Raw genomic sequence first — 22,658 nt, forward strand, 5'->3', positions numbered from 1 at the left:
TGGGCCCGGGGCGAGGGGAGGCTGCCTCACGGTGACTCGGCTGTGAAGTAAATTATATAACAAAGTGTATGCATCTCATGTGACATAGAATTCCATTCTATTCATAGCCGGTGAATCTTCTTACAAGCATGTACACAAATAATTTGTGAAGTTCAGTCAGCGGGTTTTACTTTTTGAAGGTTTACGGCGACTTTACGGCGAAAAATAAATAAAATAACATCCTTGGCTATAACGGAAAAGGTTTGTTTCTATTGTGAAGGTTTTTAGAGGCCCTTTTCAGATTCCTCCAAAGTGTTGCAGTGCGCTGGTTAGGTGCAAATAGGAGGGCATTTCAAAACCCGGATGGTTCACATCTGTGCATTGTGGTGTGCTAAGACACAAGTTTTGTGGTGAGATGACTAGGTATGAAATGCAAAGAACTGAACTTGGCTTCATACAATACTGTGCTGTAGAGTAGGTAAAATTCAAATTCTTGGCTTCTCTAGCCAGAGCTAAAATAAATAAATATTATATATATATATATATATATATATATATATATATATATATATATATATATATATATATATATATATATATATATATATATATATATATATATATATATATTTATTATTTTTTTTTTTTATAGGAACTGGGTCCGGTGGAGTTCTGACATAAAGATTTGAAACATGCTCCAAATCTAAAGTCCGTTAGATTTTCGACCGAAAAAGTCCGCTGCAGGTCCGATGAAGCCCACACACGGTCGAATTGTCCGCCAGACCAGTCCGCTCGTGTGTGCGCGGCATAAGACTGAGAACTGAGCAATCGCATGACCACTGATCACTCTGCTTTCGGTATGCTTGCAGGAGAGAGCGGTGACTTATCAGTCACCGCTCTCTACTCTGGCCCTTCCAGACCTGGTGGAGTACCATTCTGAGGAGGAGTAAGGCGTGACTGACTGACTCTCAGGTGTGTGCTGATAGGCAGAGCCATTTATCAATCCGACATGTGGGTGGATCCCAGCAATATTGTCTGGATTCTTTGAGCCCGGACTGGCTCTGCCCCATCAGCTGTTACTGGGCAATAGCCCACTATTGGCTTACTCTGGGTCACAGAAGAACAAAAGTAAATATACGCCTGTGACCCTCAAACAGTCAAAGCTTTGGCCATATTTCTAAGTACATACAAGCACTATTGTATACATTTAAAGTCAATCCTAGTAGGCCCTGGAGAAGGTCTAGAGAGACCATAAGTGGATGGATAAGGGTTATTATCACTGCACATACTTTGGAAGGTTGCTGGAACACTGTGTGCATATCAAAACACTGGAAAAGTAATGGGGATATTTTAAGTGTTGAATGGATGTTGTTGGCACTTTCAGTTGGATGTTCCATTTGAACTGTGATTTAGATTTAGAGAAACTATAGGTGTGATTACCTTTCCATAATAGGTAAGCAAAAAAGGGGAGTTTTTGTTCATAAGGAGTGGATGGTGGAAAGATATCATTGCACATAATTTGGAAGGGTGCTACACTACATATGAATGAAGTCCTTTCACCAGCAGTGATTGGTTGTTTGTCCTGTCCCCAGGGGACTCGGTGTATGTATTATTTTGCTGTCATTAGGAAAAAACCTGTGTCTCTGTTTCAATGGGCTTTCGGCTCTACCCCAGACTGAAGTTCAATTTATGGGAGTTCCCATGGGTGAGATGACAGAAGGCACAGATCTAACTTCTTTCTCCCCATTATTGAGCCAAAACAGCACCAGGCTATGCCCCCTTTTCCTTCTCTCCCATTCATCAGCCCACAAACCACTAGGCACCACCCCTTCTTCCTTCTATTCATTCTTTGGGTAGTACAACGATAGGTACCACCCTCTCTTCCTTCTCCCTATTCATGAACCTGCACAGCCCTAGAACTACCCCCTTCTCCCTATTCAGAAACCAGCCCAGCACTAGGCACTGCCCCATTCTCCCCATTCATGAGCCAGCACAGCACTAGAAACCCCACCCCCGTCTCCCTATTCATGAGCCAGCACAGCACTAGAAACCCCACCCCCTTCTCATTATTAATGAGCCAGCACAGCACTAGAAACCCCACCCCCGTCTCCCTATTCATGAGCCAGCACAGCACTAGAAACCCCACCCCCTTCTCATTATTAATGAGCCAGCACAGCACTAGAAACCCCACCCCCGTCTCCCTATTCATGAGCCAGCACAGCACTAGAAACCCCACCCCCGTCTCCCCATTCATGAGCCAGCACAGCACTAGAAACCCCACCCCCGTCTCCCTATTCATGAGCCAGCACAGCACTAGAAACCCCACCCCCTTCTCCCTATTAATGAGCCAGCACAGCACTAGAAACCCCACCCCCTTCTCATTATTAATGAGCCAGCACAGCACTAGAAACCCCACCCCCTTCTCCTTATTAATGAGCCAGCACAGCACTAGAAACCCCACCCTCTTGTCACTATTCATGAGCCAGCACAGCACTAGGCACCTCACCCTTCTCCTTATTCAGGAGCCAGCCCAGCTGGCAGATGAAGGCATGTGCTGAGAATGTGGTCTATGGATAGAGATCGTAGTAAGAGACTAGCTGTCTTGAGGTGGTTTTAAATGATGGCGCTCGTCTCCTCCAGCATGTGTCTGCTGTCGAGTGCTGTCACTGCCCCCTCTCCTCTGAGTCAGATCTGATTTGAGGTTTGTCTTGTGAGCAGCAGAAGGTGGTGGTGGGGGGGGGGGGGGGAGTTGTGCCTTCACCCTTGCTAGCTCTCCATCCAAGCACCTGTCAAATTTAAACAAAGCTACTGTACATGCACTTTGGTCCCTGGGGGACAGAAGGAATAACAGTCCTTCTGGGGTGACTTCCTCTTTAAACAACAAAAAAACAAAGGAAATGGGGGAAGTAGATCTTTATTATTGAATAAACTTCAGTATATTGTGAAGGAGATCTCTGTAGCACCCTGTGTGTTTTTTGATTTATTTTTTAATTTTGTCTACAGAGGGGTTATATAGACTTTGATTGAAGTGTCTGATTAATAGCACAGCTTGTGATATTCTTTTATTTTTTTTATTTATATTGAGGTTTAACTTTATTATTGAAGAGCTGTAGTTGGGTGGGAATTTTATAGTTGGCGAGTGCATAAATGAATATTTAGTGAATCTAATAATCGTTCCTGTACAGATCTGGTTATACCAATGCCGGTCACGTGCTGATCAACATAGGATTTTTTAAAATATTTTTATTTATTTATTTTTGGGATAGATGACCTGGACACAGATTCTGCAGTATTGAGTGTCATGGTGCAGAAATATGGAGTTAAGAACTTGAGCCCACTGGATTAACTTGTCTTGTTGTTGTAAATTTATGAGACTCAGTCAATAGAAGTGGTACAGTCCATTTTTATTGAACTTGTCCAGTGATAAACCTTTTTAGGGTTTTGCAATCTTTGCAAATTTGTGGTTATTGTTTGGCATATGTTTAGGTTGTGCTGCTAATACCACTATTATTGAAATGCTGTTTTGGTTGTGCTGACTCGCAGAACTGGTTTTTATATTGTAGGAATGGGAGCAAATGAATGGTATGGAGCATGCACCATTAACTTCCATATATACATATATATGGAAGTTATCTATATAGATGTATATATCCCTGATGGATGAGAAATTGGTCATCAATACTGCCATTGTATAAAGCTGACTGCAGGCAAACTAAATAAAATCATTGATTTTTATTTTTTTTTCATAAATCATTACTTTTTTTTTTTTTTTTTTTTTATCCATGAGCCTGTGAATGTGCAGAGTGGATAATCCCAACATCGCCCCCTGTAGGCTCCCTGCAGTCTCTCATGAAGTGGAAGATTGCACTGCGCAGTTTCTTGAATCCATGAACAGAGGCGCTGTGTGTAAAATGCCTTCATAATCTGGCTGTTTAGGATTTTCTCAAGTGAACTGTGACACAGTTTTAGATTTCCCTTTTTATGACATTTAGCAGTGATTTGTACTTGTTTTGCTGCCATATATCTGTATTTGTAGGCGGTTATATTCTGTCCACACTTAGCACAGTTGGATGTTAAATCCACGTTTTTAATAACGCTGTTGCAAAATAACAAAGCGCACTTAAAAGTAGAACTAAAGGCAAAACCTTTTATTTATTTATTTTTTTTTAATCTTTATTTTTTTGGGGATCAAGTGGAGAGGGATTAGAACACCTGTTGGGTTTTTATTGCTGTCTCTGTTCCTGTTAAGGAGATTCACCCTCTCTATTGGTCATGTTTACCATTATCACTGAAAAGTAATGTAAAAAAAAAATCACACATTTTGGGTTGTCGCCAGAACAAAAATAAAGGGGTAAACATCCAATGGGGACACACGTTCTGGTGAAAACCAAGGATTCCCTCACTTTAGAAAATTGTCTGCTTACTTCCTGTTCTGACTATGGTATAGGAAATGAAGAGAAATCTCTCCAATGGGACATAGATGGCAAAAAACAAACAACCTCCCGAAATAAAAAATACAAAATTAAATGAAAAAAAGTTTTGGTTTGGATTCTACTTTTAAGGTTCCCTTGTTAAAAGATGTTACACATATCTGCTTTGCTTCCCGCACTGCCCATCTTTGCTCTCTTCAAGAGCTATGGTGCCTGGAGAATCCCTTCATTCCAGACACTTCTAGGAGTGTCAGATTCCTGATCCACCGCTGGCCTAAAGCCTCGTACACACCTTGAGAATATTGAACAAATTATTATTTTTTTTCTTTTTGTTTTTTTTGCGTGTTACAAAGTTACGAAAACTCTTGTAAGGCCCCTTTCACACGCGACGGACTCGGTTTCCACAGAGCCCGCCTCGGTCCGCCGGCTCAGCGGGAGATCAGTCCGTTGATCTCCGCTGAGCCGGCGGATGACAGGTCCCTCTCTGCCCACTGAGTGGGGAGGGGCTTGTCAGGCGCCGCTGCCGCCTATGGAGGGATCGGACGAAAACGGACAGCATGTCCGTTTTTTCATCTGATCTCACCCCATCTGATCCTCCAGCGATGGACCTGGACGTAGGGCCATCCGTCTGCTTTTAGCGGATCAGACCGGGTCGGATGTCAGCGGACATGTCTCCGCTGACATCCGTCGCTCCATAGGTTAACATGGAGCGCTCGTTCAGGTCCACCATCAAAACTGACAGGCAGACCTGAACAGTCCGATCGTGTGAAAGGGGCCTAAGATGGAATACAACTTTTGGAAGTGATGTATACCAGACTAGTTACACAGAAATTGTTCTGTTACTGTATAAGAAAAAATTTCTGTGTTTGTCCCTTTGGCTATTTTCACATGAACTGTTGTGATCTGCTCTCAAAAGCTGTGCACTAATGAATAGATTATTGGACGATCACCCAGAATGAGTTTTTGTTTTTGCTTTTGATATTCTTATGTATATGGGCATTTAGTCACTACCGTGCCCTGCAGTGTTATAGTTTCCAGCAGGGGGAACCACATAGGTCAGTGGGCATAAGGAATCCAATCGTCTCAGGAATGTGCAGGATGAAGAGGATTCTCTAGGCACCTTAGCATGGCATGGGTGACGGAGCAGGTAAGCTTAAAGTAGAAGTTTACCCAAAAGGAGAAATTCCGCTTGTTTGCGCGCCCCCCCCCCTCTCCGCTAGCACATTTGGCATTGTTTGGGGGGGAGCAGTCACCTAGCTTTGACAGGTATCCACTTCTGGTCAGATGCACTGTGGCGATCTGAGCTGGAGGGTCACCCCCCTCCTTCCTCTGCAGTCTTCTGTGACACTTCACAGGTCCCAGAAGACTAAAAGACCATTCACAAGATGCGGCTGGATTTGCACATGCGCAGTAGGAAACTGGCTGGGAAGCAGTAAGGCTTCACTACTTGTTTCCCTTACTTGAGATGCCGGTGCCTGCACCCCAAGCTGATTGAAGAATTGGCTCTGGTGAGGACATCCCTGGATACATGGACAGGCAAGTGTCCTTTATATTAAAAGCTTACATTTTTGGGGGTGAGTCTGGAGCTCCTCTTTAACATCTCTTTTCTCTCTGCTGTTTTTACTGCCACACCCCAGGTCTCCACTGTCCTGACCATGTCTGTATATTACAGCCTGATAAAAATCTGTGGGACTGTGTCCAAGTATCTCTGGCCTCAGGACACAGACGTCTATGGGGCTGTAATGTACAGGTGCGGCCATCAGATCGAAGTAAGTGTACTTCATTTTCCCTTCGCCCCCTACCTAACCTAACTCTCACCCTGGGTTGGGTCAGGGGAAGGGAGCAAAATGGGTAGAATAGGTTTTTTTGTTTTTAAGCATGTTCATCCTTTAATAGTAATGTATAAATAAACACCATTTCTATTGTCGCAGATCACACGGTTTTTCTCTCGTTGTGGCTCAGAACAAAGCTCATATTCTCTTCTGCCTTAGTAATGCACAGTGTGGCATCCGGAGAGTCGTTAATTTATAGAAATCACAGCTGCTCCGCTGACATATTTTGTAAACTGGGTGCTGGAAAATGATTGTTTGATAAGGTCACATCCTAGTCGTTGTAGTGCTTTCTTTCCAAAACTTGACTCCCTAAGCATGTTCCGAGACGCTCGGTGGTGGTTAATCCTGGAAGGAGCAGATGGCTGATTTGTTGTTCCATGAATCCATTTACTGTAGATGTATTGCTTTCAGTAATCTTCTTTCTCTATCCCCAAAAATATAGAAAATATATATATATATAGATAATAGAAAAACTGATTCACCATGAAAGTCGGTTAAATAAAAAAAAAAAAAATCTGTAGTTACTGATTTCTATAGTGGAGTTTTTATGGCACAACTGAAGGTTTTTTTTTTTTTTCCCTTTTTAAAGTGTTGCTAAACCCAGGACCCTGCATTTACTATATCTTGTCTCCCACAGTACACACAACATGGAAATGCAATTTTAGTATATAGAAACTGCTAAATACATTTTTTTCCATCAGCAGTATATAGCAGTCTTGTGACTTCTATCAGTGTCTGGTTAAAGCTTTTATGAGGAGTTTTCATTCTCCTTTGACTATCCTTTGAGGCTGCAGGACCCCTGACCCTCTGTCTAGACTGTACTGATTTATCCTGTGCTGGTCACATGCACCCTCCCAAGAAAAAAAAACTCTAGCAAGACACACCAACCTGAGCATGTGCAGAGTGCCCCCAAGGCTCTGCATCAGGAGATGGATTGTGGATAGTGGAAGAAGGGGAGGATCAGAAAAGCCAGGATCAAACAGCCTTTTTACATAATGCAGAGAAATAACCCCTTAGGTTCCACAAGGGAGTCTGGCAAGCATACTATTCTCCATATACAGACTGATTTTACTGTTGTGGGTTTACTAACACTGTAATGCCAACATTCCAAACCTGCAAATCAAAAACCATGTACGCATACTTGTGTCTTTAGCAGAAGGTCTGAAGTCTGCTGAGCAGGGCTTGATGTTCCCTATGACTACTTGGTTTCAGCTCTAATTGCACAGCTCAAAGGTGATTGGCTTTCCACACCTCCCTCTCGGTATGTTGTTCTCCTACATTTCCATAAGAGGCAGGATATTTTCCTGCTCTTGCCCTCTGTTCTCCTTTCTCGTTTGTTCGCCGATGGCATTCAATAAAGGAGGTAATAAGTGGCTGATAAAAGTAGATTTCCTCATTAGTGCTCTGCAGCTGCACAGCTGACTGATAATTATGAAACCACTCCAGCACAGAGGAACAAACTGATTTTTGCGGATTCCTACATTTTTGTAGTTCTGAAGAAAAGGTGGTAATATTCCTTGCAATATACATCACCCAGAGGGGAATTTTTTTTTTTTCCCCCCCTCAACAAAAGTGGAGTTGCGCTTTTAAACCTTTAGAACCCTCTATCTTGACAGAAATTCTAGCACTTCTACCTGTCAGAGTTCTCACTGATGTAACCTCAGCTCCCTGCCTCTACATCCTGTATAGATTCTGCATTTTGAATATAGGAGAAAGACTGCTGTAGATAAACGGGTACAACTCATGTAGGAGGCTTTGTTTTCATCTCCATGTATTACCTGAGGCCAGTCACTTCACTGGTTATATGTAAGGGTTACAACCACTTAAAGTAGTGAAGTCAGAGGGGGTCCGCATAACAGCCAGTAAACTACCATTTTCAGGCACAGGGCAACAGTTACAGCCTCCATGTACCTTTTCATGGTCGGGTTACTTTAGGGCCAGTTCATACCAGTGCATATTTCTCACACTGACTGCAATTGTTTAATTTAATGACTCCCACAAATGCAGGTGGCAAATGCAGTGTATTTTCCTGCCCCGGATCGCATGGTACAGAAATACTATGCAATCCAGTTGCAGTGAGTTTCTGTAAGTAGTGCATGCGCTACTTCTAGAGTGTGTTTGTTTGTTTTTTGTTGTTTTTTTTTTTTCCCTCAGCACTTTCAAAATGAATGGACTAAAATTACACCACACAGAACTGCATGCGAATCGCACAAGAACGCACATTGTAATCCTGTGCGATTCCCGGTGTATACTGGCTTTTGAAGTATAAGGCTTTAACTCTCTGGGATAAATGAAATGGAATAATTTGTCTTGTAACATTTGATAGAAAGCTGCTACGTAGTAATGTAAGATGATGTCGTCATTTTTTGGGCCTTTTCTCCATTAGACTGGCATGGACAGGATTATGAAAGTCACCCTGTTACAAAACTGCACCAGAAATGCTTAACGGCGTGGCACTTTAAGGACTAGAACCGTGTTCATGTGTCCAGCAAGGAGATTCATTGGGATAAGTGAGGTGGAGGAAGACGAGGTGTGAAATGATAAAACACACAATGACTGTTTACACTTCCAGATGCGTCTTGTGTACATTGCAGCCTGTGACAAGGCGTTCCGCCATCCTAATATTTGTCATTGTGCTTGTTCTGTTTTCTGTTCTCATTTTAGTGGCTATTTTGTTACTAAGCTGAGAGCTATATTTGTATTAAAAAAATCATTTAAATAAACGTGCCTAGAATTTTACCAAAGGCTTTTATAAATATAAAGTTGTCCATCTATTTATTGCATTCTGCCTGTATATAGCGTGTAGGGCTGAAACAACGAATCCATTAATCGTCAACTAATCGTACAAAAAGAGCAAATCACTACTGTAAATATTACTTTCACAGTTCTACAGTAAAAAAATGAACCCCTTACAGTAGTGTTTGTTTTTGTTTTGTACTATAAAGGGCTAATTTTTCCTTTTTTACCCCCATTATGTTGCTAAACGTCTTAGACCTGGTTCACACCTATGTGTTTTTTTTTTTTTTGGTGCTTTTTGCAGAAATGCACTACAGTTCATTTACATGGTTTCCTATGGGACACGTTCACATCTATGCTTTTTTCAGCCGTTGCGTATTTGGAAAGGGTCAGGGACTTTTTTTTTTTTAACGCAAAACTGTTCTTTTTTGGTTCAATATACTTCAACGGCGAAGCTGCAGAAAAGCATGTAATGCGTTTTTGCAGCAATTTGTGTTTTTTAATCTGCCCAACAACAAATTGGCCAAAAAAAAATGCAAAAACGCAAATCGTAGCAAAATGCGCAAAAAGCACTGCAGAAACAGATCAAAAGCAAACTGCATAGGTGTGTACTGAGCCTTATGCTGGCCACAGGGATCAATTTTCAGACAAGAATATTCAGACGAAAAATCTTTGCACATTCACTGAATGAAAGAATGTTGTTGAAAATTTCTGTTTTTAAAATGAATATAATTTCTGAACAATAACCACATACAGTCTGAAAATTCATTTGACCAAGAAGTTCTCTATTTCCAAATTTTCCCATCACTGTGGTTGAAAATGAACGTCGATTTGACCCCACTAATGAATAGAAAATTGAATGAACGATCTTAAAATTACATCTGCATTACATCTGCATTTCAACTGCATAGAGATATTTAAGAATAAATTGCCTTTTTTTTTTAAATTTACAAATTTACTAAACTATACACCACACTTTTTTTTATGAGGTTATTAACCGATTAATCGAAACAATCGGCCAACTAATTGATTATGAAAATAATTGTAAGTTGTAGCCCTAATGGCGTGTATAACCACTTCAGCCCCAGAAGAATTTACCCCCTTCCTGACCAGAGCACTTTTTGCAATTCGGCACTGCGTCGCTTTAACTGACAATTGCGCGGTCGTGCGGCGTTGCATCCAAACAAAATTGAAGTCTTTTTTTTTTTTTTTCCCACAAACGGCTTTCTTCTGGTGGTATTTGATCACCTCTGCGGTTTTTATTTTTTGCGCTATAAACAAAATAGCGACAATTTTGAAAAAAAAACGCAAATTTTTAAAACTTTTTTACAATAATATCCCCCAAAAAATATTAACATTTTTTTTCCTCAGTTTACGCCAATACGTATTATTCTACATGTTTTTGGTAAAAAAAAATCGCAATAAGCGTTTGGTTTGCACCAAGGTTATAGCATCTACAAAATAGGAGATGGTTTTATGGCATTTTTATTAATATATTTTTTTTTTTTTTACTAGTAATGGCGGCAATCTGCAATTTTTATTTTTTTGTCTTGACTGCGACATTATGCTGGACACATCAGAACATTTTTGACACTTTTTTTGGGACCATTGTCATTTTTAGCGATCAGTGCTATAAAATTGCACTGATTACTGTAAAAATGACACGGGCAGTGAAGGGGTTAACCACTAGGGGGCTAGGGAGGGGTTAAGTGTGTCCTAGGGAGTGATTCTAACTGTTAGGGGGTGTGGCTATGAGTGACATGTCACTGATCACCGCCCCCGATCACGGGGAGCTGTGATCAGTGACAGTGTCACTAGGCAAAACGGGGAGATGCTTGTTTACATTAGCATCTCCCTGTTCTTCCTCACCGTGAGATGATCGTGGGCATCCCCATGGACATGGAGCTCCCGGCGGGTGTGTACCCGTGAGCTGCCTCTTAAAGGGCAATGTACAGGTTGTATGTGCCCTTCTGCCGCAGTATATCTGTCTGAGGCAGTCGGTAAGCGGTTAATTGCCTATGAACCACAGCTTCAGGGACTGCCCAGTTCCTTCTAGACTATGATGCATTGGTCTTCAAAGTCCTGAGATGGCCTTTGTCACTGGACCTGACTTCACTGGTTGTAGGGTAGATGAAATGCTTGTGTGCTTTTGATTGCGTAACCAATACCTTTTTAGTATGGCAATCCTCAGTTCTGTCATGAAGGTGTATAGGGATGCAGAAGAACTGCAGCAGGTGACTTCAGTTTGTTGACCAAGATTTATTGATGTCAGGCAAGGCCACCTCGGTTATGATCTTTCCCATATATCAGGGGTCTCCAAACTTTCTAAACATAGGGCCAGTTTATTGCCTTTCAGACTTTAGGAGGGCCGAACTGTGGCCAGCGGTAGTGGAAATTTTTCTGGCATCAATGAGAGTAAACCTCACATTTGGGATTAGTGGGAGGAATAGTGCCCCATCGTTGGTATCGTTGTGAGATAGATATAGTGGCCCTGATCCTAAGAGCCTACAATGTAATAAGGAGGGGCAGGTGGAGCAACTGGAAGAGATGAGCAAATAAGATTTAGTTGTTGAAGGCAGGATAGGCTTCCCTGTAGAAATTAGTTTTCAGGGATTGCCTAAAAGTGGACAGAGTAGGAGATGGCCAGGCACTTTGGGATAAGGAGTTCCAGAGGATGGGAGAGGCTCTGGAGACGAGAGGGCAGGAGGTCTGGGTGGAGTACAGAGGACAGTTTGGATGAAATGCAGACAAGATTGGTGATGGAGCTTGGGCAGTGTATGGCTTGTATGATGTTAGTATTTTTAGAATTGTATTCTTTTGGTGATTGGCAGAGAGGGGCGGTGGACACTGAGCAGTGAGAGGACAGGCTTTTCTACTTTGACCAACTGTAAGGATTCATGCACACTTTAAAAAAAAAAAAAAAAAAAGACTTTCTCCTGACGGAAGAAAATCAGCATTAAAACTCCCCTAATTGCAGAGTTTAGCAGCATTTGGTGTTTAAGAGTTTATTTTATTGGCCAGAATTTTAAATTTTATTCTGGGCATTAAAATAAACTCTGAAGTGCTGAACGCACCTTGCTCGGTTGGCTCTTAGGACACCTAGGTCTCTACAATAACCCTGTGGATCAGAATGATGCCCGAGCTACAAGTCATCTGGTATGAGAGAAATGTGACTTATGAACTATGTCTTTTTTTATAACAGCGGGGCATATTGTTGTTGTTGGCTCGTTTGGTGACTTTCCCTCTCCTAGATGCAGGATAGCTGCTCATTCATTGGCTGCGGAGAGAAACGAGTGATCTGAGGAGGTATTCCGGAATGCATAAATAACGCAGTATATAACCTCCAATTGCTCAGGGTTTGTTTTGACATCCAGTTGAATTCCTGCTGCCAGCTGGTCTTAAAAATCAGATACCAAACAGAGAACACATGTTGCATTCATCAGACATTAAAGTGCACCCCATTCTGCTCGGAGAAGCAGGGAGCTTAACAATATGTTTCCGGCAAATATGAAATGTTTCCATCTAAATAACACTTGTTAGAAGAAAAATACTGGGGCCGTCATTGCTGACCACAGGAGTTGCCAATTCTGAGGCTGTCTGGGCAGATATATTTCATTTAAATACGGCATATTGCTCAGCCACAAATACAGTTTTAAAACCCAGATATTACATTGTAAAAAATATCAGCGACGTCACCGTGCTGTACATAGTCTGTTCCTAGTAAAGATGTGGGAAGGATCCAGAAGGCCCCACCTACTACAGGAGGGGGTGGAGTCGAGACCAGTCACCCTGTACAAGAGGGTCAGCTTAATAAAGGCTAACTACAGGCAGCGAAAAATATCTTTATAGGTTGTTTTGTCTGGGTGAGAAGACCAATCGTTTTACTTACCCGATACCCCCCCCCAATCTCTGCAGCAGACGGTTCTTCCCCATGCTCCAGTAGTGAACTGTCCCTCGGTCCTCCCATCCAATTCAGGGCTATGGACCCCAGACTGCTGGAACATGAGGGAGAAGAAACAACTTCTGGCCGCAGGGAGGAGCAGCGGATCGGGTAATTAAATAGTCTTTTTTTTTTTTTTTTTTTTATATTCTCCTAGACCAAAACAAGCAAACTCCTCATGCAGTGCACAGCCCCACTACAAGGGGATACTTTTTTTATTTTTTTTTTGCTGCCCGGAGTTGGGCTTTAACTCCAAGGACAAGAAAAATCTGAGAGGCTGCAATGGTTATATACTTGTTTATGCTTAGGGTATCGGTAATGACACCTCGGCCTTGTTCACATGGGCACACTAGGGCATTAAATGTTCTATCCATCCGTTGGCAGTCGGTCTTATTGATGTCAGTTGGGATGCTGCAGCTTCTGATTTGACATCACTGCAGGGGGCCCCCCGGCGCGCACCGTGTGAGTTTTACAGGCACTCTCTGCATTATTGAGCATTTAACCCTTACAGTGCGGGGGATTTTTCTTTTCTCCGCAGTTCAGCTTCAAAAACTTTCTGAATCAATGGCCTGCAAAGAGTATAATCCCAGAAATTCTGATTTCACTGGCAGCAATGCAAGTTCTGGTTTGGTTTTTTAAAAAATAGTGAAGTTAAAGGCTGCCGGTCTAATATAGTATCTCCAGAAAGAGATAAAAAATGATAGCTTGCATGATTCATGACAGGTGTTCTTTAAATAGACAGGCGGCCTGCTTAATGCCTCTGATTTTCACCTTTTGACCTTCTCTTCAAATCCCTCTGCTTACTGGTAACTGAATTACCTGAAATCTACTTGTTCCCTGCTATTGTGCAGGCTCTACAGTCCCAAGTTCTCCTTTCTGAAAAAGTAGGGCTGGCATATAGCTTAACCAGTTTTGACCAATTAAAGCAGAACTCCAGGGAAAATGAACCCTTGCAAGTAGTTCCCCCTCCACATGGTGAGGGCTAAATGCTTGTCTAGGATGGGGGAATAAGCGGAAATATTAAACTTTTGTTTGCTCCCCTGGCACCTGACCCTCTTCCCTGCTCTCCAACACTCTGGGAATGTGGGCGGGGTCCTCAGCAGTCATTGGGCTTGCATTGTATGGGAGTACGCCAAAGATGCAGTGACCAATCTAAAAGCAGCTTTGGGGACCGGGGGGAAGCATGTGGAGTGAGTAGTAAGGTAAGTATTTCTGTAAGCAATTGAAAAACCCAGATTGTGTGTGCTAAATCTCCACATACCTATAATTTGTATAATAACAAAAAGCAAAATCTGTAGTCATGGATTTTCTGTGGATATATCTATCTCTATATATCGATAGAACAATAGAGTATTTATACAAATGATTTTATTGAATTCCATTAAAAACATTTTCAAAACATTAAAATACTCTCTCCGCTTAGAGGTTCACAACATGTATAGATTCCAAACATAATTCACATGTAGACAACGCGTTTCAGAAATCCTTCTTCAGGAGTCACGTGAGAAGCAATACATTGGAGACCACACTTGGTCATTGTAGAAAGGCACCAAATGGTATAATTAACTGGAATTTACAACATGAAAGTATTTCCTGTGAAGATGCATCTGAAGAAAACAGGATGGAGCCTCAGGATTTGCTGTATGCTGGAATGGTGTGAACTATGCAGGATTCTGAGTTTCTATGTTCTTGATGGATATGGACTGGAAGCCTGTGGTTTTAAGATGTATGTCCTGATTACTATCTTGTTACATGGGTGACCCTTTTGTGGCGGAATACTATGGTTTTACTATTGTGCTTTTGATCCCCTTTCTTTGAGACTGGGCTTACAAGTTTGTTGACTGCTTTTTGACTATATGGGTTGCCTTACCTGAGAGGAGGCGGCGGCTCCATCCTGTCTTCTTCAGATGTGTCTTTATGGGAAATACTTTTGTGTTGTAAATTAGTTAAGTATACAATTTTGGTGCCTTTCTACAAAAACCAAGTGTGGTTTCCAATGTATTGGTTCTTTCACATGTGCTCCTGAAGGATTCCCGAAACGCGTTGTCTACATGTGAATTATGTTTGGAATTTATATATGTTGTGAACCTTTTAAGTGGAGTGTTTTAATGTTTTTTGTAAATGTTTTTAATGGAATTCAATCTTTTTTTTTTTTTTTTTTTTTTTTAATACTGAGTTGTTTCATGTACTATGTCCTCAGAAATTTTACAAAAAACTACAAATTTTAACTTTTTGGAATTAAGGAAAGTATTTCTGCTTTTTTCCTTTCCTCCTAGACCTAATGATCATTTAACCCTTGTAGTGCAAAGGGGAGCCCACGTGATTGTAAATCCAGTGAAGTGACTGGCCTCAGGGGATACAGAGATGAAACAAATCTTCCTACATAAGTTTAGAGTGCAGAATTATTGAGGTTTCCAACAAAAAAAGAGCAGAGAGCTGAAATTGCACTCTACAGAGGTCTCTACATTAAAGTGGTTGTAAACCCTTACATATACCCGATAAAGTGACTGGCCTCAGGTGATATACATAGATGAAACAAATCCTCCTACATAAGTTGTACCTGTTTATCTGCAGCCGCCTTTCTCCTACATTCATTCAAAGTGCAGAATCTACAAAGGATCTCTCCGCTCTAAAAAGCATGGGGCGGGGAGCTGAAGTTACTGACAGCTGCTTGGAGGGGAGGGACCTTCGCGCAGGAACAGAGTTGAGGTTGTCAATCACAGGCTGTGTGGTGGAGCTCCCTCCCGGTTACCATTTTTCTCTTGTTTTCGGGAAAACTTGTCGGTAGTGACTTATGCAGATAGCAGAGGAACGAAGCAGCAGATGTAAATTACACTTGGTGCTAGAGCTGCACGATTCTGTCCAAAATGAGAATCACGATTTTTTTTTTTTTTTTTTTTTTGCTTAGAATAAAAAGATCAGGATTCTACGAGACGTAAAATCATTCACATTATACAAAAAAAAGTGCTAACTTCACTGGTTAGTTTACTTTGCATTTGAAAGACCGCTGAGCAAATACAGTGTGACATAAAATATTGCAACAACCACCATTTTATTCTCTAGGGCAGGGGTCTCAAACTGGTGGCCCTCCAGCTGTTGCAAAACTACAAGTCCCATGAGGCATTGCAAGGCTGACAGTTACAAGCATGACTTCCACAGGCAGAGGCATGATGGGACTTTTAGTATTGCAACAGCTGGAGCGCTGCCAGTTTGAGACTCCTGCTCTAGGGTCTCTACATATATATATATATATATATATATATAATTATTATTATTATTATTTTTTTAGTGGTTAAACTTTCCTCACTTAAGCCCCGTACACACGATCCGAAAATCATATGAAAAATGCTGCATTCGAATCGATCGTACGATAATCGGATCGTTGGTACAGAGCTTTCGAGAGCCGATCAGGACAGTTCATCTGATATTATTCTATCGGACATGCACGGAATTTTTTTTCGTATGATGCCAGATTGTACGATTTTCGTTTTAAGCAGTACAGCTGTCGTTCGAAAATGCATTACAACACATGGCATCGCTTCCGAATTTTTATTCTGTCGTACGGGAATTTTCGTGACTTTAGTAAACTCGTGAGATTAGCATGCAAAAAAAGGGCGATCATTCGTCCGATAATCGGATTGTGCATACGGGGCATTACACAAGTCTATTCCTTTGACAAATTGTTACAATGTTTATACTTAAGTTCCACTGCTAAAGAATGGTGTGATTATTGGCAGACTGCCCGCTTTTTTTTCTTCCTTTCTTTTGAGGGCTGTGGCTTCAGAAGAGCAGAGAGAATTCTTTGCATAGCAAGAATCGTGAAACACTTTTTTGTCAAGATCACAACGGGGAAAAAATTGCGATAGCGATTCTTGACGATTAATTGTGCAGCTCTACTTGGTGCTCTTAATTAAGACAAGTACACACTATAGAAGGATTATGCTTTTGTTCATATTTCATGTCTGAGATTTACAACTACTTTAATGGTCCAGTCCTCGACTGGCAGAGGTGTGTGCATCACAAGTATAGCTCGCCAAAATTGGTCAGGTTAGCAGTAAAACTTATTTAAAACATGTAGCTGTTTGCCCAGAGTTACACTTTGAACTTTTGTTGTTATATGAAAAACATGGGCATAAAGTAAATAAAAATGGTATAAAAACAGTAAATGTTATATTTATTACAGAGTAATGAAAGGGCAATAATTCTTGCAGTTTTCAAGAACCAAGGTAGGTCTGGAGGCTACATGATGGTGATGTCACATTTTTGTGGGCTTCCCAGAGGCCAAGGAGTTAATCCCGTTAATATGTTGTATAGTCTCATGTAATGTTATTGGTTCCTTGCAACATGTATACCTTCCTACAGAGCATAGTGCTGAGTCAGTGGAAAGCAGGAATAAACATAGCCTGTGGTACAGTAATGATGGCAGCCGTCCATGTAATAAATTATGTGCATGGACAGAGACAAATGTACGCTAGTCTTGAATTCCCAGAATACGAGCTGTTATTCACCGTATAGATCGAGGGAAGGACAAGGATGGCAGACGAGAGGAGTTCTTATTAGTATAGAGCCCACTTCCAGAATATTTGTATTAGAAGAAACTTTCACGTCTGTGTATGGCAGAGTGTTTATAAAAGACAAGAACGTGACAAGCTTGTATGAATAAACAACTGGTTGTTTATTTAAAAATAAATCAAAATATATATATATTCGTATATTTGCATGTCCCACAGTAGTTGGGGAACAGTAATTCTACTTAATGAAATTAATATAAACAGTTGTTGTATTGGTAAGCTATTTGATAAAAGCGATCATCTTTTCGATGAGCTCCCACAAGCAGGGCCGCCCTCCCCCTTGTACTGATTTATATTGTACTGTATATTTTTAAAAGCTCTGCACGCACTGTTGGTGCCATATATAGATTCTGTATAATCATAATGGGTGACAGGGTCACTTTAAGGTTTAGCATGTTGATGGGTTTTATTGCTTCTTTATCCACTCTTGTCCTGGTTACTGATGCCATCGCAGTACTTTCTTCACCTTTTAAAGAAATACAAAATTCACAAAAGGAAAGTTCTGGCCGGAGTTCCACTTTGATACCATTTTATTCTATTGGGAGCTCCACCTAAAAGCGGTAATGGTCTCGGTTCACACTACTGGTGACCTAAAAGTCGTAACTTTGTCAAGCGACTTCCTGGTGACATGTTGATGACTTAATTACTAATTTGATGCAATTTTTGGGAATGCCGGGGTAATCTTCCTGTTATATCAGATCCAAATCACATTAATATAGATGAGGAGGCAACTTCCGTTAAAGTCTATGGGTACAAGTTGGATAGAAGTCGCCTTGAAGTAAAAAAAAAAAAAAAAAAAGTTACCTTTATTAAGTCAGGTGACTTCAGAAGTGCTAATTAAGACAATTCTTATTGACATGCGATTTCACATGTCATGCGACTTGGGGTCTCACAAGTCTGATCCCAAGTCGCGGCAGTGTGAACCGAGCCTTAAAGGGGTTGTAAAGGTTTGTGTTTTTTTTTCTTTAAAAAAAAAAACAAAGCAAAAACCTTTTTATACTTACCTGCTCTGTGCAAGGGTTTTGCACAGAGCAGTCCCGATCATTCTCTTGTGGGGTGCTCACCGATGCTCCTGGCTCCTCCCCTTCATCAGGTGCCCCCCAGGGAAAGCGCCTGGGGCCCATGTGCAGGCTCGCTTCTGAGTCCCGCTGCTGCATCCATTGACACATACAGCGGGACTGCACACCCTGTGTCATTGGATTTAATTGACAGCAGCGGGGGGGGGGGGGGGCGGCAATGGCTCCTGCTGCTTTCAGTCTGTCCAATGAGACACAGCGGCTGGAGCCGCTGGGCTCGTGCACATCGCTGGATCGAATCGGCTCTGGTAAGAAAAAGAGGGGTCTGGGGGCAGCTGAAAGAAAGCATTAGGGTGAAAAACCTTGAGGCTTTACGATCACTTTAAACCCAAAAGCAAACATTTTTTTTTTTATATTTTGGCTTATCAGTTCTTAGATGTGATGGTTGCATTAGTTATCTTTTTAAAGCTTTTTTTCTTGTATTTTTGCATGGTGATCCAGCCAGTAAGTCTGTTCTTCAAAAGAACAAGCTCTCCTGCAGATTTTATTGGTTACAGGGATGAGACAAACCATGTATCACTGGCAGAGGTGTTTACAGTGCTTGGCTTTTATTTATGTAAAACCTTTATCCCAAATGGGAAAAAAAACCTGTAGCTGCATGTAAAGTGCTGGCTGGAGTTTGACTTCAATTTGAACTTCAATCTAAATGTGCAAGTACCTATAACATTACCCCTCCCAGAATGACAATGCTGCTGTCCAAAGGTGCCCCCTGTGCTCCTTCATCCAGACTGGAGGCACAGGATGTGTTACTGGCCATATCACAAGGTGAAAACAGAGGCCCAAAAAAAAAAAAAAATGCAGCCACCACATCTAATGATTGGTAGGCTGCAATCCACAGGGTGGATTTGATTTAAATCGTCGATTTAAATTCTGATTTTAATCACTACTAAAAAGACTCGATTTAAATCATCACTTTTAAAGATCAGCTGTCATCTCTGTCCCACAGCCGCTCCTCCTCTGACCCGCTGTTGACTCACCGACAGCCCTATTCACTTTAATGGGACGGCTGGTGATGCGGCAGTGACACAACAAGGGGAGGGACGTGGCAGCAGCAGGTGAGTGGATGCCCGCTAACGGGCACTGCCATGATAGATCTGAAATGACAGGTGCTCTTGAAATGTAAGGACTTTTTGCTGGTAGTTAGAATCTTTAATATTTGCAAACAAAATTGAGGTTTCCTATTTAGAATATTAAGCTGTCAGGTTAGTAAAAGAGCGATAACCGAACCGATTCAATCATACAGTTTGTAGTGTACATAGATTTGCAAAACAATGGGATAAAGGAATATTCGTGAACTTTGTTTTATCTCATGGTTACTGTGAAATTATGTGAATGCATCAATGCAGTGCATGTTATGTCAGCTTACAGAGCTTGGATTCATTGAATGAGTTTACCAAAAATGTAAATTTTGCAGAATATACAGCCTCATGCTATATACGGTAACTAAGCTTCGTTTCATGCTGAATAAATTAAATTATTAATTTATCTTAAATAGAAAACCATCTTTAGATTTTTTTTTTTTTTTTTTTTTTTTTAGATTTTTACTCAAAGCATTTTATTCAAATATATTTGATAAAAATCAAATCTATTCTGACATTTTAAAAAATCAGATTTAAATCTAAAATCTGTTTTTTTTTTTCTTTTTTTTTCCTTTTTTTTTTTTTCTTTCTTTTTTTTTTCTCCCCACCCTGCTGCAATATGACATTTCTGATTTTGGGTTTAACACCACTTTAAAGCGAATTAATTTTACAGAAATCTCTAACCGATGAAAGAAAAAAAACAAAAGGTTTAGGTTTCCCTGAATGTAGCACACGTGTCTCTTGGTTCGCGTTCCTCCATGTTTCAGGTGTAAGGGAAATGAGGAGCCGCTGCATCTTACAAATGGCAATGCTGTAGAATGGTGGGGGGACGGAGCTGAAGTGTTTTCATGTAAGTGATAGGCCGTGTAGTAAGGGAAAGGCATTTGCTTGTCAGGATGACTGTGTGCTCTGAACTGCTGACATTTGACTCTCATTACTAGCACCAAACTGAGATTTGACTGCTGTCTCCTCCCCTCAATGCTGGAGCCTTGCACAGGGGAGGCAGGCAGGGCAGGCGCTTGTGTGAGTGTCCTTCTTCTTGAGGATTTCTTTGTGCCAATACAGAAGTGCTTTGTGGTTGGCCATCTGGGCCGGGAGGATTTCCTCGCAATTCAAAGCATGACGTGTGTCGCAGTGCTCTGGGATTTGCTGTGAAAGCTCTGGAGGTTGCGAGGAAACCTTGACAAAGTCGACTTTAGGACGTGTGAAATAGGTGCTAGGATGGAAGCCAGCTTGCCTGACCTCACGTCTGCGGGGCTTTCCTCAACGCTGGGGAACCTCAGCAATGGTAACGTATGCGTTCTGTCATGGCTGCACCTCAGAGGGCATATGTATATATAGCTCAGGAGACTTTGTAGGTCAGGGCTAATGCTGATCATTTATTATATGCTTATTTTTATATCTCTCCTTCCTAGAAATTAAGCGATAACAAGTTTCACCTCAAACTGGCAAAACTAAAAAGTACTTAACTTGGAATGTGCCATTAAAGTGTACCTGTCACCAGAGGCAGACGTTTTCCTGGAGAAGAAAATGCAGAGCGTTATTGCGTTAGGTGCTTATAACATACCTATGGCATGAGGCGCGGAGAACGTCACCCTCCACAGACCATTACTGGCTTCTATAGAATTGGTGTGCTAAATGTTAGTGCAGATTAGAAAATGGGCACCTTAAGCAGGTGCCAATAACAGATCCGCTTTGTTGCTTAGTATGCAGCAAGTGAAGTCAAAACTTGAATTTGCATACAGTCTCTGCGTTTGTTGGAAGTATTGAAGACATTAAAGTGACCCTGTCATGAGATAGAAGTGTGGAACAGCCATTGCTGGTCTCCTAAAAAAAAAAAAAAAAAAAAAAAAAAAAAAATAGCTTGTAACTTGGCTGTGTTTTATGTCAGTGTTTTAGGTCACAGACCCAGAACATGCATGATCCAAATAAGGGGTCTCCAAAATTTCTACACAAAGGGCTAAGTTTACTCCAACTTTTTAGGGGGGCTGCAGTATGGCCAACGAAGGTAGGAAATGTTGACATCAGTGGGGGAACACAATGCCCCATCGCTGGTGTCAGAGGAAGGGATAGTGCCCCATTGTTGGTGCAAGAGGGAGGAATAGTGCCCCATTGCTGCAAGAGGGAGGAATAGTGCCCCATTGCTGCAAGAGGGAGGAATAGTGCCCCATTGCTGCAAGAGGGAGGAATAGTGCCCCATTGTTGCAAGAGGGAGGAATAGTGCCCCATTGTTGCAAGAGGGAGGAATAGTGCCCCATTGTTGCAAGAGGGAGGAATAGTGCCCCATTGTTGCAAGAGGGAGGAATAGTGCCCCATTGTTGCAAGAGGGAGGAATAGTGCCCCATTGTTGCTGTAAGGTCAGTGAGGATGCACTGAAGCCAATGTATGAGAGCCAGGTATTTAGCATTGTCAGAAGGAATGGAAGCCTCCATTATTCTCTCATGACACATATTGGAAGAATTGCAGGCAATGGATCAGCTTGACAGGCAGTTTGCGTATTTAGAGAAAGGTCAACCTACATTTTCCTTTTTATGACCACTTTCCTTCCAGCACTATCATGGTGTATTGTCAGCAGAACACATGGCTGTTTTTATCACTATTCCTGTGCTGTGCCCTCCGGAGAATTCAGGAAATGTTACAGCTGCCCTCTTTCTGTAATGGGCCTGATGTACAACAACATTTGAGTAGCTACTGTAATAATACATATTTTACTTGTCCAGATATTACCAGACTCGTAAATCTTTCCCAAAGTGTCCACATAATGATTTAGGTTGCAATGTGTCCGGAAAATTTTTTTTAGTGCTGTGCCATATAGTTGATGGGTCCTCATACAAAGGCTTGTAGATTCTCCCCTTATTGGCCTCTAGCTTTAAGAAAGGACCAAGATGATTGTCATTGAGCCTGCAGTGAAAGTGACTCTACTGTAAAAAGGGCATTAAAGGGTAACTCCACTTTCGTGGAAATATAGTATATACATATGTGACACAAGTCATTTTGTAATTATTAAAAATGACC

General features: G+C 41.4%; 1 protein-coding gene across 6 annotated transcripts in view; it reads left to right on the forward strand.

Moving 5' to 3' along the window:
- The window catches only part of EML4 (EMAP like 4), a 264,083-nt gene that overhangs the window by 117,802 nt on the left and 123,623 nt on the right, over positions 1–22,658 (forward strand). The window contains exon 1 of one of the 6 annotated variants that reach the window (XM_073628445.1): positions 20,697–20,931. The exons of the other annotated variants lie outside the window; for them this stretch is intronic. Within the exon in view, the coding sequence (XP_073484546.1) occupies positions 20,865–20,931 (67 nt within the window). The 5' untranslated portion in view covers positions 20,697–20,864. Of the gene's footprint in view, positions 1–20,696; positions 20,932–22,658 lie in introns of those variants that run through there. 6 annotated transcript variants of the gene reach the window in all.

The sequence above is a fragment of the Aquarana catesbeiana genome, linkage group LG04 (assembly GCF_042186555.1).
Source record: "Aquarana catesbeiana isolate 2022-GZ linkage group LG04, ASM4218655v1, whole genome shotgun sequence".
Lineage (NCBI taxonomy): Eukaryota > Metazoa > Chordata > Amphibia > Anura > Ranidae > Aquarana > Aquarana catesbeiana.